Here is a 16,752-nt window from a genome sequence, read left to right as displayed (position 1 = left end):
TAACTAGGGCGAGATAAAGATTTCAGCAATGTAATCGTCAGAAGAATTAATGCAAAACTAAGAATTCTCCTTCAGATGTTAAATGCAAAAGCTTATTAAACAAACAACAAATAGAAGAAAAAGCGAAAATAAAACCTTATAATAAGACCTCAACAAAGAGGCAACAAGAGCAAAAACCTCTAATAAAGAGGCTAGGCATCCGATGGTGCGCGTGCACCCTAGTTCGCATAAATGCAAAAGGCAAGATAGATAAGACCTAACGCGCATCATCATCGGGGGAAAACCTGGTAATGCATGCCTCAGGGGAAAGCCATACCAACACCGAAACCTGGGCCATGGAGAGTTTGGGAGAAACAAAATCCTATCTAGGAGAGACTCCTGAGTGAAAACTCAGGGCAATAAGTTCTCTCTTAAGAAGTGTAGAAATTCGATCAGGGCACCGCGGTACACGGTTGAGCTAAGGGTGCCTAGGGCATCTGGAGCGTTCCTAGCCCCTCTTAGCAAGTTCTGACTATGATACACTCGGTCCTCAAGAAACCCCACCTAGGGTGTGGTCTCGTAACCATAAGTCATATCGATGGAGGGATAAGAGGCCTCGAAAGCAACTGATTGTTGGTATCACTGGATGGGAGGAGCCCACCCTAACCCGGTAGGGGTAAGCTTCCTTGAAGGAACAGTCAGGGGAATATAAGGACGACACCCTTCACTAGGGAGCTGAATTGAATACTCGCGGGAGTATCTAGGCCTATTGCATTGTCGCATAGATATATCCTGCATAGGAAATAATACGAAAAAGTGATAAGGCGAGATCAATGGATCATTAGTAATGATCTCCTGAGATTTCGCCGCCCTACCACAAATAATACCCTGGGACAAAGATAAGACCTATTCAACAGGGGGAGGCTATATAAGACCTCCACCTAGGGAGACATAATAAGACCTCAAAAGAAACCCTGTTTATACCCATAAATTTCTTAATATGGATATTTTACAGATGAGATACCAACAAAACGAAAAAACAAACATATTCTGGCTCAAAGAAAAGTAAGCGAAGGTAGCATAAACAATCATCGAATGCGAGAAGATATAAGCGAAAAAATAACACAATGGAGGAAGGTACGAATCCAAATTTGTTTACGATTCAAATATCATCACATATGCCGTACTTATCGCTTGATGTAAATTTAGGAATACAATCACATACATTCATTTTCATTCTTCAAGGCGAAGAATAAAGGCAAGTATGGGAATAAAAACAAAAAACATGAGTGTTATTCACCTTTTCAGACAAAAATAAACACATAAAAATATCATAAAAATTTCAAAATAATGAAGAGAATTATCCAAAATAAATAGAATATAGTAGTACTTTGTCAAAAATTAAATGCAGGAATGAAGAGTCAAGCAAAAAAGAAAATACAAAAGACACGCCTCCCAAACTTGGGAGCGCCTAATTATCTACCCAGAACCAAAAAGACGGAAGAGAGAAATTCAATGATTATCCTGTTGATCATCTCCGCCTAGTAAAGAACCACCACTAGTTTCAACAGAGCCACCGTCAGCATCGCTAGAGCTAGCACCGGCTACGTTCTCCTTAAGTTGATCCTGACGAATAGGATATTCTTCATCTTCATCTTCGCATTCAGTATCACTCCCATTTTCAGACTCAGAAAGCTCCACGTTAGCAGGAACAACGGGAGGGTTCATCTTTACAAGAGGAAGAGAATACTGACGGCAAATTCGATATGCAACATCCTTAGATTTGACAAAGAGGTCGTGCTCCACATTCTTCTTGGTGTTGTCCACAGTAACCTTCATCACTCTTTGAAGGCGATAACACCTCCTCTCCAATCGAGCTACCCGAGCTTCAACATTCTTCCTCAACAAGGAGTTATCATCACGTTCATTTCGCACCTTCACCAATTCTTTCTGGGCCTTAGAAAGATAAGACCTCAACTTATTCATAGCAGCTTCGTGCGACTTATCAGATTCTACGAAGGAGCGAAAATATGGGTAAGGGAGCGATAAAATAACCAAGAAATGAGAAAATATTTTAACTGAGGCAGAAGTTGAGGCAGGCAGCCTGATGTGACTACCTTCCTTCTGAGAAAAGAGATGACGAGATAGAGCAAGATTATTATTCTTAAAATCCTCCATACACTTATCAATATCATCACCAACTAAGCCCTTAAGTCGAGACCTGATCTTCTGCTCACACTTGGAAAGAGAATCATGTTCTTTGGATAGTATGTCATGTGAAGACTTTAACCGCGTGTATTCTTCCTGAATTTGATTCTTACTTACGGTAGCCCTTATTTTACTTTGAATAATCTTATCATTCTCACATCTTAACCTTTTTACCTCCTCATCACATTGACTCTTGAAAGCGCGATAAGATTCCTCTTGAGCAGTACAAGCCTGCTACAATTTAAGATACTGACGAGTAAACATTGCCTTCTCACTCATGAAAGAGCGTTTTTCTTCCGCAAGAGTATATTCTCATATGACATGGTTTCGTTTCTCATATCAGCACTATACAATAATCCAGAAAGGTTGTTTACTTAAGAGCCGAGAAGATTAGCTTGACTACAAAGACCTAAGTTTTCAGTTTTTAAGTTATCAATTTGGTCTAACATGTAGGAGTGATTATTGATTAATTGGCTCAACTGACATTGCAACTTCTCATTCTCAATACGAGCATCCTCGGCAGAGTATTGGTATTCATACCTCTCCATGACGCGCTTCTGATCCATAGCTTTACACGCATGCGAATAGTCCATAAATTGAAAGCAGGGGCAATACAAAATCAAGAAAACAAAAGAAAAGAAAGAATGTTACCTCGAAGATCTTTGTTCTGCACCCGAAGATTTTCGGTTGTAGTGGCCTCAACTAAGAGGTCTCCTTTAAGAACAGATACTTGATTTTGTAACTTCGAAACTTGATGCGAGAGATCTTTGATAAGGCGGCCGGAATCAGCAAAACCTTCAATTTGGATAAGGAGACGGCGAGACTCCTAGGAAAAGGCGACAAAAATAAGAACGAGAAGAAAAACGACGTCAAAGGCGAACGAAAGGAAATACATACCAAACCATAAAGTGCGAGATGAATGCTTGGATCTAAACTAGAGAAAATATCGCGACCGGTAGGTTAATTAGGTGGAGATTCGCACAGTAGCTTTGTCAGATTAACGCAAACTTGGGCCAAATAAGGATCATCACTAGAAGAAAGTGAGGCACTGAAAATCTTCAGCAAAGACTCAACTCCAGAGTCGGCACCCTCCAATACACTTTTATTAGTGAGAAGGGTCTCATTAACAACTTGAGGAGAAGTGACGACATGAGAGGGAGAAGTGATGATGACATCCTTTGAAGGAGAATTCTTCCGTAACTCTAATGAGCGCCTGAATCTGGAGGAACTAACGAATGAGCTTCAGCGGATGAAGCAGCAGGAGTAACAATAGCAGAAGCTGACGCTTGAGGAAATATGGTCTCCTCACCAAAAGAAAAATCCACCGCAGGAAGATCAACAATAGTGTCAATCTTAACATTATGGCGAGATTTTTTGAGTCTCCACTTTTCGCGATTATCACCGCACCCATCAACCTTCATATAATAAAGCAGATAAGAAATAAAGGCAACAATAGTGTTTTAGCTAAAGGCGAAAATTTAAAAGTATTTCTTACTCCTTTATTGTGCGAAGGTTTCCTCTTATGTAAAACTACTTCCTCGAGATTAGGTGGAACCAGAGCAGAAGAAGGTTTTGAAAGAACCTTAAGAACGAATTTCCGTGTATCAGACGAAGTTTTTGTTGGGGTTTTGTTCCGTGAAGATTCCGGAACTTACTGGAACGTAACTTGGGTGTTTCCCAAGTTATGTGGTTTACTAGTTTAGGATTTCCTAATTAAGGTTTAAGACCATTCTTAGAAGTTCTAGAAGACTTGGGGAGCAAGGATTTGTCTACTATATAAGACGGCTTATATTGTGAGTAGAAATTGATTCTCTTGGTTAATTCTCTTGGAGAATCCTCTTTTTATGAGAGTGCTCGGGTCACAACCGTTGTGTCCTACAATGGTTGGTGATGGGGAAAAATCTATGTGAGAAGAGAGACTTGTAGTGAGAACGGGTATGGGAGAAATCTAGGATTTCTAGGGTTCATAACTTCATTTGGGAGAAGCTAGAATCCATGATGTTCTTCATGTTCTTGTCTAAAGTCAAAGCAACCATGGCGGTAGGAGTTTATGGAAGAAGAAGAACAAAGGAAGAGGTAAACTCTTCGTAATATGTCTTGTTGTTTCTAACGTTTAGCGCTAGTGGGTTAATAACTAGTTGATTATATAATGTGTGTCGATGTAATAACTTGTTATGATAATGAAGATTCTCGGGGTGGTTTTGGCCGTGGATGTATCCTACAAAGGTGAACCACGTAATCTTTGTGACGTGTGTGATTGTCTATTATCGTATTTATCATATATTCGTGCTAGTATTATTCGATCATGCTAATCTAAAGATGTAAGTGGAGTATTCGAGCTAAGTTATCTAAGTAGGATGTTTCATGGAATTAACTTCTATGGAAACATGTCGGTTCTAGATGAACATAACCTCGGTTTTCCGACAGTTTTATCAGTGTCTATGGGAATAAAAAGTATAGGAATATGAGCAAAGAGAAGAACAACAGTAGAAATATGAAGATCAGCAACAACAAGGAAAAATCTAACATCAAAAGCAAAACAAAAATTCAAACAACATAGCAATGGTAAATACAAGAAAGATACTAACCCAGAATATGGATCCATCGATTTAAGCAGAGATTAACGCTAGAAGGAACTTTGGGACGATGACAGGAGTTCTACAGAGAAGAAGAGAAAAACAGAGAAGAAAAAAGAGAAGATGAAAAGAAAAATCTTTCTCTTCACAGTTATTAAGGTAAGAAAACCGCCAGAAGAGGTCACCTGTCAAAAGGGGAAAAATATGGAGGACGTGCCGGTCAAAAAGAATGGCAGTCAACACGTGTAGATGGTCATGCAGGAAATAAGGAGCTATGTCGCAGATCTAAAGAATACGAAAAAACAAGGTTTATGCGATGAGTTAAGACTTCTCTTACTGTTCTCTCCTTCAGATAAGCTCAATGCGAGAAGAGGCAAAATGTAGATACAAAATATCGCACAACCAATAGGAACGCGAGAAAGTCATTTATCAACAAGCAGCCAAGGGCGAAGATAATAAAGACCATCGGTCACAGGCGAAAATAAGAAGTCTACTACGTCACTCCTGACATACGCAATGACGTCACAAGAATCACACGAAACATGTGAAGATCAATGCGATAATAACACGACAACAACAAGATAGGGCGATGGAATCACCCTCTCAGATCCGATTTAAGGGGCTTTATTAGCTATCCTCCACTATGTACAACCCCTATAAAAGGCACCAGAGGCCATTGTAAAAGAGAGACCTTTTTGAGAGTTTGTGTAACGGAAAATGGGTCATTTGTCCAAATATTTTTAAAACATGGTTCAAATGGACGAGTAAAAATTATTATGGGTGAAATGGACACCAAAAAAGTAGCAAAGATGAAACTGGATTCACCCTGACTTAAACTTAAAAAATAGCAAGGATGAAACTGGATGCATCCTGATGTAAATTAAAAATAAGAAAAAGTATTTAAAAATGGGTAGGATGAAACTGTTTACATCCTGGCTATTTTTACATTTTGTCCATTTAAACAGTATCAAAATCTAAATGTCTTTTTCACCCAGGAATTGTTGATTTTGGTCTTTTTAACCAATTTTGTGTTTGTGTAAGGAATTTAAGAGGGAGAAAGTTGATTGTTTTCCAAATTAGGATTTTCTCATATTGCATTTGGTTTTGTGTTCTTGTTCTTAATGAAAATAACTTAGAGAATTTCTTATCATGTCTTAGATCTTCTTTAGATTATTATTTAGGCGTGACTGTGGGATTTTCCGTAGTTACAGTTCTGAGCGATGAGCACAAATTGGGACGGTCTTTTAGATTTTTAGGAGATAGCGAGGCAGTCTTTACACCATTCGTGCAGGTCGCTAATTACTGCATTACCCCATGCACTATAGATTGATGACTATAATAAGGTTGATACTAAATGAAATTCCCTTACTTCAATTATTAGGCAGCTCAATATATCTTGTTTTTCCCCTAATCCTAGTATTACATAAGTATGGTTTGAGAACGGAAAACTAAAGTTCATTGATATTACACCTTAAGTGTGAATGTTTATATTGAGCACTACAATGTCTACAACTGCATTATAACTAAAAGAACCTGGATTTCAGGTAGAAACGCCAACGTGGTGATATCATACATTTCAAGGCTTCCATTTTGTCGTTTAAATCTTTGCAACAGCCTGCAAATTTTAGAGAAAAATAATAACTAAATCTGAAGGAAGTTTAATTTGTTACTTGAATTCTAACAACGCAAGTCAGGAACACATTTTGGAACATCAAGAAACACGAGTTAAGAAACTGTAACCTGGTAGTGTATTCGTCGAGATGAAATGATCAATTCAGCAGATAACCCAGTCACGAACTGAGCATTGACTAAATAGACGATGAAATGGCTTTGTACCTTAAAAATACTGTTCAGAAACATAAAGAAAATTAAAAATGCACCAAGATAGTTTACTGCTGTTGTGATCATCCATCTTAGTAACCGTTATTGACTTGTGACGTAAGGAAGATAAGGGAAACCAGGATTTGAGTTCAGCACTAGAAGAGCAAATGTCTATGACCAGTTATCTTTTCTTCTTCTTCCAGAACTCTGTCGTAATTACTTTTCCTATGTTCTCATTTTACTGTTGACCAGACCCGGTATGGCGCTTCTCCTATGAGCTCACTATATCCACTCAGATACAACACCTTTCATTCCGGATGCGCCAAATTCCATGTTGTGCTATTCAGCACAATTACGAAGAAGGAAACCAAGTAACACATGGTCTAGCGAACTATACAGCGGACGGTAGCCAAGATAGAAACTACTCAACCTCAATATGGGACCGGGCAAATCCGGCTTTTCTTAACCATATTCTAGGGAAATCACATTCCTTCATGTAATAACAGTTTAGTTGTTTTTTAATATATGCATGCTTCAGAAGAAGAAGAAGAAAAAAAAAAGAAAAAAAAACCTCCCATTGCCAAATTCCACTCGTCCAGCGTAGATACTAAAATACTCCCTCTGTTTTTGGAAAAAAGATACTTTCACTTTTTCATTTTAGCCTAAAAATAACCCAAATTGAAAAAGTGAAAGTATCTCTTTTCCAGAAACGGAGGGAGTATGTATGTTAAGGATCGAGCAAGAGAGAGGAGAGCATAAACGCGGAAGCATAAAAGACTACATTGATAATAATCTTGGTGTATCTTTCTCATTAATTCTTCAAGATATTTATACAATCACTAGACTTGATTCTGAAGACAATTCCTAATATAACTCTCATAACTTAAAGTGCATATCTCCTAAATATGGACTCTCATATATTATTTCCTATTACCCTCCCTCAAGATGGAGCATGTAGATCACGAATGCCCATATTGGACAAAAGATATTTAAACTGATCTTTCCATGACGCTTTTGTGAAAATATCTTCCAATCGTAGTTTAAAGACGTTACGGTCCCCATCGTAGTTTAAGGACGTTTTGGTCTCCTTCGTAGTTTAAGGACATTACAGTCTCATCTTCGTAGTTTAAGGACGTTTCGGTCCTATTTGTAGTTTTTGGAAACTGCGATCCCATCTTCGTAGTTTAAGGACATTTTGGTCCCATTCATAGTTTAAGGACATTGCGGTCCCATCTTCATAGTTTAAGGACGTTTCGGTCCTCTTCATAGTTTAGGGACATTTCGGTCTCGTCTTTGTAGTTTAAGGACATTATGGTCCCCTTCATAGTTTAGGTCGTTTCGGTCTCATCTTCGTAGTTTAAGGACATTTCGGTCCCAATCATAGTTTAAGGACATTGCGGTCCCAACTTTTCCTTCAACAGCCACACGAACGGAGGAGATGCATCACACTTCTTCACCAGTACCCATCAGGATTTCAAGTTCAAGCCACCGATACTCTAGATTTCTCCATAATCATGAGTTCTGATCACAACCCAACCAAAATCTCTTGTTCTATATTGATTTCAAGCATACTTTTTGATCCCTGTGAACAGAAATCAACACCATGATCTTCTTTGTCATCACTTGCTCGTAAGAAACCTAGTTTTATAAGTGCGGTGTTTAGGTGGTGAAAACGAACACCTTAAACCCATAGCATCAGCAAGTTTCTTCACGGTAACAATATAATTTTTTTGTTTTGTTTTTTTTTTTCTTTTCATGATTTTTTTTTCTTCTTTAGTTCTTTTCTTCTTCGGTTCTTCTTCTTACGACTTGCATTGCCAAAACATATCTGATTTCTCTCTCTCTCTCCTTCTCACCTGATATCATGTTAAGGATCGAGCAAGAGAGAGAAAAGCATAAACGCGAAAGCATAAAAGACTACATTGATAATAATTTTGGTGTATCTTTCTCATTAATTCTTCAAGATATTTATACAATCACTAGACTTGATTCTCAAGACAATTCCTAATATAACTTTCATAACTTAAAAGTGCATATCTCCTAAATACGGACTCTCATATATTATTTCCTATTAATTTACCTGCAAGATTAATAGGAGACGACCTGCAAGATTTGATGTAAAAGAGACGACCCTACTGATGGTCGAGAGGTGACATAAATAGAGAATTCTGTAAGTTGACCTCGGAATACATATAGGTATGCAAGATTGTCGAAAGAGGACTTCCTGAGACCTTGGGGAAGACAAGACAGAAAACAGTCCCACCTGCAACCCAAGAATAGTTTCCAAAAGAATAAAAAAGAATTGCAGAAGTTACAGATAAACGGAAACGCTGCCACTTGAATTCACAATTGATCCCCGTAAATTTACCTGGCTTGATTTGGGTATACCCAAATTAATTGGGGTACATTCACTTTATTTCCATCTAAACTAGTGTGCTAAGGGGTGTCTAAAAAGTGTTAAAAGACCAAATTACTCCCAAAACAAAATCATGTCGACTAAAATCCATCCAAAAAAATTTCAAAATATTTTTCCAAAACTCTAACAATGAAATCAAATCGAACAAAAAAAAAATCAAATTTTGAATTATACGGGTTTTAAGATTGGGTATGATCCAAATTTTTATCAGAAGTAGGCATGGTTTCATTTTGCGGAACTTGCCGAGTTGTATTAGCCGGGAGGGTATTGTTTTGTCGATCTTGCCGACTAGTATTAGTCGGTATCTTCCTAGGTTGAATAATGTGCCGACTTTTCATCTCTGAAATTATCATTTACGATATTCATCCTTATACCTTGCTGACTATAGTTTAATCGGCAGGTTATGAAATTAGTACCTTGCCGACTAATCATGTATTTGTAATACCTTTCTCTGTATGTTAAAAATCCTATAGTCGACAGGGTATTGTTTTGTCGACCTTGCCGACTTTTCATACTTTCAGAACTCAAAATGTTGATTCCTTCTATGATTTTGAGTATAAAATCACCCAACAGCTCTACAATCCCATATTTATAAGTGTTTGGTGGTAGTACGATTTCATTTCCGTTACAAGTAGAATTCTCAGGGGAAAAAAAATCTCAAAAATCTACCCACATCCATGAGTTCAATCTAAAATAAAACCTAATTTCAAAATTTTAATCAACTAATTAACTAACTAAATTAATTATCTTAATCACATTTATTAGTGTTAATTAATCAAGGGTAGATTAACCATTTTTGTAAGTATGTGGTTAAGGGGCTTTGTGTTTTACTTCAAAATGACCTTATTTTGTGCCATTTGGTATACCCCAATTAGTTTGGATATACCCTCAATCAAGCCTGGTAAATTTGTAGCATTAATTAAGAAAAAATTCCCAACCAAACCCTTTAAAAATCAAAGAAAATGTACCTAAGCTTCATCGGCTTCCAGCAATGACATAGGAAGAATCGATCGTATTTATGGCACAAAACTGCTCATGGAAGGAGGATCAATCATCATTTTTGTGCACATCAACAACGTAATAACTCTTACAATTTTCCTTACAATTATTAGATCAAATTCCACAGACAGGCAAACAGAATTTTTAGAAAGCTCATACCTTCTTAATCAACAGGCCTTCAAATAAAGAAGCAAATTCATTTATCATATCCAGACCGTCGCCATCTAGAACCTCAACCCAAATATAAGACTTCTATTAACGGATCCCACTCCTCCAGCATAGATACTAAAACATGTCACATCTCCGTGATCAAGAATAGTCTTTTCTTACCAGCAAGAATGATACTACAAGGAAAGATTTCTAAATGATCTTCATATTGGCTTGCTATTCTATTGAGTTTCTGATGTTCCTTGGTCACTAGATGATGCAGGCATCACAACACATTAGCATTCAAACCCCACTTTATGATGTTCCTTAGTCACCAGAATCCTAACATCCTATTAAGAATGTACTTGGTGTTCTTAGAAAGATGAAATGTCTGCTCATAGATTGTCATAAAAATGAAGTCTGACATCTTAAATTTTCATAAACTCATCTGTACAACACTGTTATAACGCCTAATTATTATTTAACAAGTAACAACACAAGATGGTAGGCAATCAAACCTAAAGTGCTCAACTAATGCATGAAACTGTACTGACACAAAAACTAGATAAAGTAGCATTGAATAACATACTTTTCAGTCTTGAAAAGTGGAGGATAAAAGATTACAGTTTTATATAACTAAGTCACTCGAATGAGAACTATGACCATTACGAAAACACACGTCATGACAAAAAATAGTAGCCACATGAAGCAGGTGGTACTGAAAGTCCGGGAATAAATTTCCATTGCCCGAGCATTTGCATTACCAGTGCTTGCCAAGCTGTGCTCCACTGCCCTTTCTGTAGAATCAAGTACCTGCGTTCACTCAAATCATAAGAACCATCATATTCTGCTTATAATTTTATTACTATGGCAACCAAAAAAAAAAGCATCTCCATGCAGCAAGTTCCTTTCACATTACCAGGCAGTTAATTTTAAAATAGCACTCATGAAATTGATCCAACTGCTTGTAATAAAATAGATATTCGATTCTAATGAATGCGGGTATCGAAGATGACAAAGGCAATTTTGTATCCCTATCCTTCCAAGAAAAATTGTTCAAGGATTAGCTCTCGAAGCTCTGCATATGACTTGCTTTTACAGATGATTCAGTAATACTTATAGCAAAAGGCTAAAACTTTTATATAACATACACCGAGTATAGACTTGTAAATCAAGCAATTGAGACAGCCAAAATTCTGCATCGCATTGAATGCAATGCGACTGAGAACAAGTAAAGGCTCGTCGAACAAGCACCCAGTCTCCTGTTATGATTAAAGACAAATTCTTCACCGCGATTTTCAAAGACATTCCAATAGGTGGACAAAAAATGGTACTTCTGGCCAAACTAGCGGTATCCAGAACACACAGAAGTGATGAGACAGTACCACCAACACTCTCTGGAGTCCAGATGCGATTCATAGAGGTTATCGGTGTCACATGTCTACACCACATGCACATGGTAACACTGATAAAAGTCAACTAGCATTTATTGACACAAACGGCAAGATCATAAACTTAACTTGTCCTAGCAATGGAATACTTTTCTCTTTCACTGGACCATTCTAGGTTCAATAGCTACATCAGAAACATCTCGTCCAACTAAAAATGGAGAAAGTTGTTTTGATTCTTGCTCAGGAGCTCTTCAGACTTTTCTGATTATTTTAATAACTCTCTAGCAGAAGGGCACAGTTCTTCAAGAAGCTTGATTTTTTGAATGCACAATAATGCTTGTTAATTAACCAATTAACTTTTTTAACTGTCCTCAAGATGCTTATGTGTCAGTTTATGAAACTTAACCCCCACATTCCATGCACGATACATGTGGAAGTGTCCTGACAGATTTATATCTGATTTAAAAAATAAAAGAAAGAGCAAAAGAACAGAAAATATTTGATGCAAGATAGTGTATTCGACACACCTTTTCCGTGTCTTGAATGGAACGGCTCATCATAAGGCTACTCTCTTTAAGTCTTTGTGCTAATCTAACCATTTCATCTGTCAAATCTTCTTGAAGCTTTCTGTTGAAAGATCAGAGGAGAGAATCAAATGAAGGCAAAATAGGACTAGTTTTCTCCATTGATCAAAACTCTTAGCACTCCCTGTTAAACCCCGAGACTGTGCCTCAAAGAAATATGTTCGTTTTGTAACCATATTGGAACCACAACTCAGAAGATATAAGTAAGTTACCTATGCTTCTCAATATGTATATGTGCTTCAGCATCCAGTTTGATAGGAGCTGATGAATCACTTTCTTTAATCTCATATGATCTATCTTCAACTTTATAATGAGACCTGTAAAATTAGATAACCTGTAAGCTAGTTACAAAAATCAACATCAAGTGCAATAAACTATTGTTTCACATAAAACAACCTCCTTCGCAATCTTGGAGAAGGTATGTGAGTTCCTTGTTCTGGCTTTGATGGAATTTCCTTGACTCGATCCCCGTCAAAAGCCTCCAAGGATTCTGGCGAAACAGGCTGCCACCGAACCAAAGATATGTTAGGTTTCTAATGAACTGTAGAAACTCTAGTGAACTGGCAAAACAAAGAAGCTCTACATATTTGGGCACTGAACTGCCACTGCAAAAGTTGCAAAAGTTTTGGAAAGCCTGTAGGGTCGTATGTACTGTAGGCAGTGAAGTTGTAGAGAATAATCCTTTTAAGAGCTAATGTTCCACAACAGTAAGGAGTTCAGGGATAGGACTCCATTTATTATTTTTAACAAAGTAGGACAGATCCTGTACACACGGTCAATAACTATTTCAATATCACGTACTTCAGAGTACAGACAAAGAAATTCCTCAGTTTCTTCTAATTACTCTGGTGAAGAGTTTTGACATGAAAAGTGACTGCGCGTCGAGTTTCGTTACTAACTAAATGTCCTTACGCGAAATAATAATATATAAAAGAAAAATCTCAAAAAGAAATTCGTATAATGGATCCCAAAAAGTTGTGAAAAACAGATACACTTACTGGTTCTGCAGCTAGTGTAGCTGCCAGTGCTTCAATCTTCTCTGAATAGTCACTCACCTTTGCCTTTGAAATCCTAAAAGAAAGATCCAACAGTTAAGTACTAACAAACCTAGAAGCTGTAAAAAGGCATATACAATATTTAATTTTTCTAAAACGTTATTCTTTGACACTGTAATCCTTTGTTTCTCTGCTAGCAGTGAATTCCAAGTAGTTGCAAGTGTGGAGAGGCAGGAAGTTAATATTTTGGGGTTCCTAAGCATTACAGTATAGTCCTGAGTAATCTTTGGGACAAAGGCTTAAGCATTTGGTGTTTACGATTACGCAACCTATTATTTGTTCCATCGGTTTCTAATGACCCACACATATAAGTCAAAATATTTAATGACAGCACTATACCATGCACAACAAAGAACATGGATGTCCTGCACAACGGGTAAAGGGATAGCAAATCATGAAAAACAAATAGTTCCGTTTTCCAACCCAACTCTAAGCATTATCAACCAAAAGGGTGAATCTCCAGGAAAAGTATTTAATTGCAAAATCAAGATGAATAACATTTATAATTCGTGGGTACTGTAGAACAGGTTATAATTCTAAACAGTTTCTAGCAAACTTGGATTTAGGAGATACTAAACCAAAAAGTACAGATATGTATTTCTTGTCCAGTCTTTTAACTTTACAGATATAAGAATCAAACAATAACAAAACCTTTGTAAGCCATCCTCTGTAGTTTCTGCTGCCAATTGCTCCAATTGTTCTCGTAAAGTAGCAACATACTGCAAGTATTATCAACAAGAAATATACTGAGACAAAATTGGTACTGAACACAAAAACCATAATGTGGGATAGGATCATAAACTACACATATCACATACTTGGTGACAGACTTAACCCCCACAAACCAATCTTCATATGTGTATCAGACAAGTTAAATCAAGGAAGTCAAAATCTTCTCAACCAATTTCATCAAAGAGATCTTCTAAGTAACAGGTTAACTACTTTTGTATACATTTTACTTGCCGAGAGCATCCCAATCAAATTGTTTAAATTCCTATCGTTGGAAACCAGTATACCATATCTTACTCTTCCACATAGAATTGCCAGTCCTAGTCTCACCACAAACAATCAATATATTGTAACTTTGAAGAGCTACTTACCCCTCATATCAATATCTCTCTCGTCTGTTGTTTCTATAATCCCAAAGAAATTTGCTTCGGCTCAAAATGTCATTGAGAAAATAAGGATATTTAAAACTAAGCAAATATGCTCCTCCTTTAAAATCTTCAAACGTATTTATTCTATTTAGCACAAGAAATATGATAAAGAGGGGTTTCAATGTACTGTGTTCTATTATGGTTGAAGGAGGACGGGAGAGATCGAAAAATCTAAAACTATTCAAGAATATAACAATCACTGAACCAGATTGGTAATTTGAAACCTCGTATTCTTGTGGTATAACAAATTGTGTGATATTAAAGTTATTAGACCAGAGTATTTGCCACAAGGTCATATGAACATGTACCAAAATAGTGATAAACACCAAACAAAAGAGCATGCAATACATATTAGGGAGCTATACTTCCTTGACTAAATAAAGCATTTTGGAACTGACAAAAGATTTATCACATCTACTACCTTTTAAAGTACATGGATAATAGTTCAATTGGTAGCATAATAACAGGAAAGATGAAATAAGCCTTTGCACTTACATGTATGAGCTTTGCTTGATTCTTCTGCTGAGGAGCTGTTGCAAGCAGCCTCCTTAAATTTACTTCAGTTTTACTGATGACTCCCATTAACAAAACCCTAATCACATTCAACAGATATCTTATTTTAGTCAGTTAGTCTGAATGACAACTGATCATACCCCACCCTAAGTCATCAGATTTCAACCATTACAAACGATTCCTGCTGTAATATTGCAAAATATACTTAATTGTTAAAATTATCCTATTCTACCCTACTATATTGCACAATTACACTTGCAACCAATAAAAGAAATCGGAAAACTTAGAAGAAAACTCACCCTTAATTAGTTAACTAGACTACTGCCGCAGCAGTGAGGGCCGACCAAAGAGAAAAAAAACACGACTAGAAACTAACAGGGACTATTGATGACTCTTGACCCGATGCTACGAAATTGCTGGATGTTATGAGGATTGCACAACAATAAGTGATTGCTCTAAAACGTATATAAACAAAACCCAGTACCCAAAACCTCTTTACAATCTAATAATCCTAAAACTATTATCTAATTTCAGGGACATTACAATCAATTCTTTGAGGCATTTTATCAAACAGGGATTGATCAATACTTTATTTTTTTGTTTCTCTTTGACATATGAGAGCAAATTTGATTAGAAGGAATCACGAAATATGATAGAAAAAATACAAAACCTATATTAATCAAATTGAACCATTAGTTCAATGACAATAACAACATGGGTATACAAAACCCATTTACGATTTATCACTTTTCATAACAAAGAAATCAGCAAGGATATTGGTTAACAATCTCATACCTTTCAATTTCATTAGATTTAGTTTGTTTTCTGTGTAACTGTAAGTGAATGAATCATACTTTGAAGTTTCAGATGTCGTTTCAGGCTTTGTAATGTTGGTATAATTTGGATTTCTTCCGTATATATTGTGGACGAAGAACTTAAAGCAGGAGTTGAGTCATGTTATTGGGAGGGAAAGAATGGATTTGAGGAGGGACGGATTGTGGGAGGCAACTATATTCTCAGGGGAGGGATTGACTTTTCAAAAGATTAATGAAATGTCTAAAATATCCTACTGAAGTGATGAAATATCCCATCTCTAGTCTAAAAACACGTTATAACATTTTGTGGATGATTACTCCGCCAAATATTCATTAGCAAGATTGCTAATAGGGGTACCAAAACTATAATAAGACAAAACAATTTTGGCGTTGTCATGGTACACCCTATCAAACCTGGCACCCCATTAGCATCCTTGAATATTCAGTACTAGAGAAATCAGAAACGTTCATGTACTCACACGCCTAGTTAGTAAGTTCGCGAATGATTCGCGAATCATTCGCGAATTTTTCCGTATCACGAATTTTACCGTCTTATTCGCGTACGTTTACAACTCCGAACCCAAGTCGCGTATTATGTGGCATTCCCGGATTATTCGCGAATCGTTCACAAATTTTACGTATCCCGAATGATACGTCCGCTTAATTCGCCATACATTCTTTAGCTTTTACTTTTCAAAGACTCCACTTTTTGGGCTTTACTGCCTCCCGAACATACACGACCGAATATTAGACGTGTTGTAATTTTTATGAAACAAAAACGACTGAAGAGATTTGAAGGTGAAGGTGAGAGAGATCTCAAACTCACTAACCAAGCATCTAAACCACTATACGACGTCCTTTTGGATAACTAATGTTGTATATATTATTAATATCATCATATTGAGTTTATTTTTTTCTTAAATAACTCACACATATGCATAAAAATTGGTCTATGACCTTATAAATACAAATTATTTGTTATATATAGATACCGAATTTTCAGAGCCGAACTCACATTTATAAATCGAATTATACACGCACGTATGACGTTCCGAATTAATGACGAATCACGTCCCGTTGACCGAATTTTT

The 16,752-nt window shown here is 36.8% G+C and overlaps 1 protein-coding gene across 1 annotated transcript; it reads right to left on the bottom strand.

The window, feature by feature from the left end:
- Positions 1-10,548: 10,548 nt before the first annotated feature.
- On the bottom strand, positions 10,549-15,818 carry LOC113302720. Its single transcript, XM_026551666.1, has 8 exons — positions 15,642-15,818; positions 14,829-14,925; positions 13,828-13,895; positions 13,120-13,192; positions 12,518-12,624; positions 12,334-12,438; positions 12,065-12,164; positions 10,549-10,959 (listed from the first exon to the last, which is right to left on the bottom strand). Exons 2-8 carry the CDS (start codon positions 14,913-14,915, stop codon positions 10,783-10,785), a joined length of 717 nt encoding a protein of 238 aa, XP_026407451.1. The 5' UTR covers positions 14,916-14,925; positions 15,642-15,818; the 3' UTR covers positions 10,549-10,782.
- Positions 15,819-16,752: the final 934 nt, after the last annotated feature.

Source organism: Papaver somniferum, chromosome 8, assembly GCF_003573695.1.
Source record: "Papaver somniferum cultivar HN1 chromosome 8, ASM357369v1, whole genome shotgun sequence".
NCBI lineage: Eukaryota > Viridiplantae > Streptophyta > Magnoliopsida > Ranunculales > Papaveraceae > Papaver > Papaver somniferum.
This window is presented reverse-complemented; position numbering and strand designations above follow the sequence as displayed.

Bases quoted from the DNA above. Each gene is read 5' to 3' on its own strand.
- LOC113302720 (XM_026551666.1), bottom strand. From the start codon at position 14,915: ATGGGAGTCATCAGTAAAACTGAAGTAAATTTAAGGAGGCTGCTTGCA. The intron at 12,439-12,517 runs GTTGTTTTATGT...CTAATTTTACAG, and splicing joins TCTCCAAGATTGCGAAGGAG to GTCTCATTATAAAGTTGAAG. The intron at 10,960-12,064 runs GTGTGTCGAATA...GAGTGAACGCAG, and splicing joins CCATTCAAGACACGGAAAAG to GTACTTGATTCTACAGAAAG.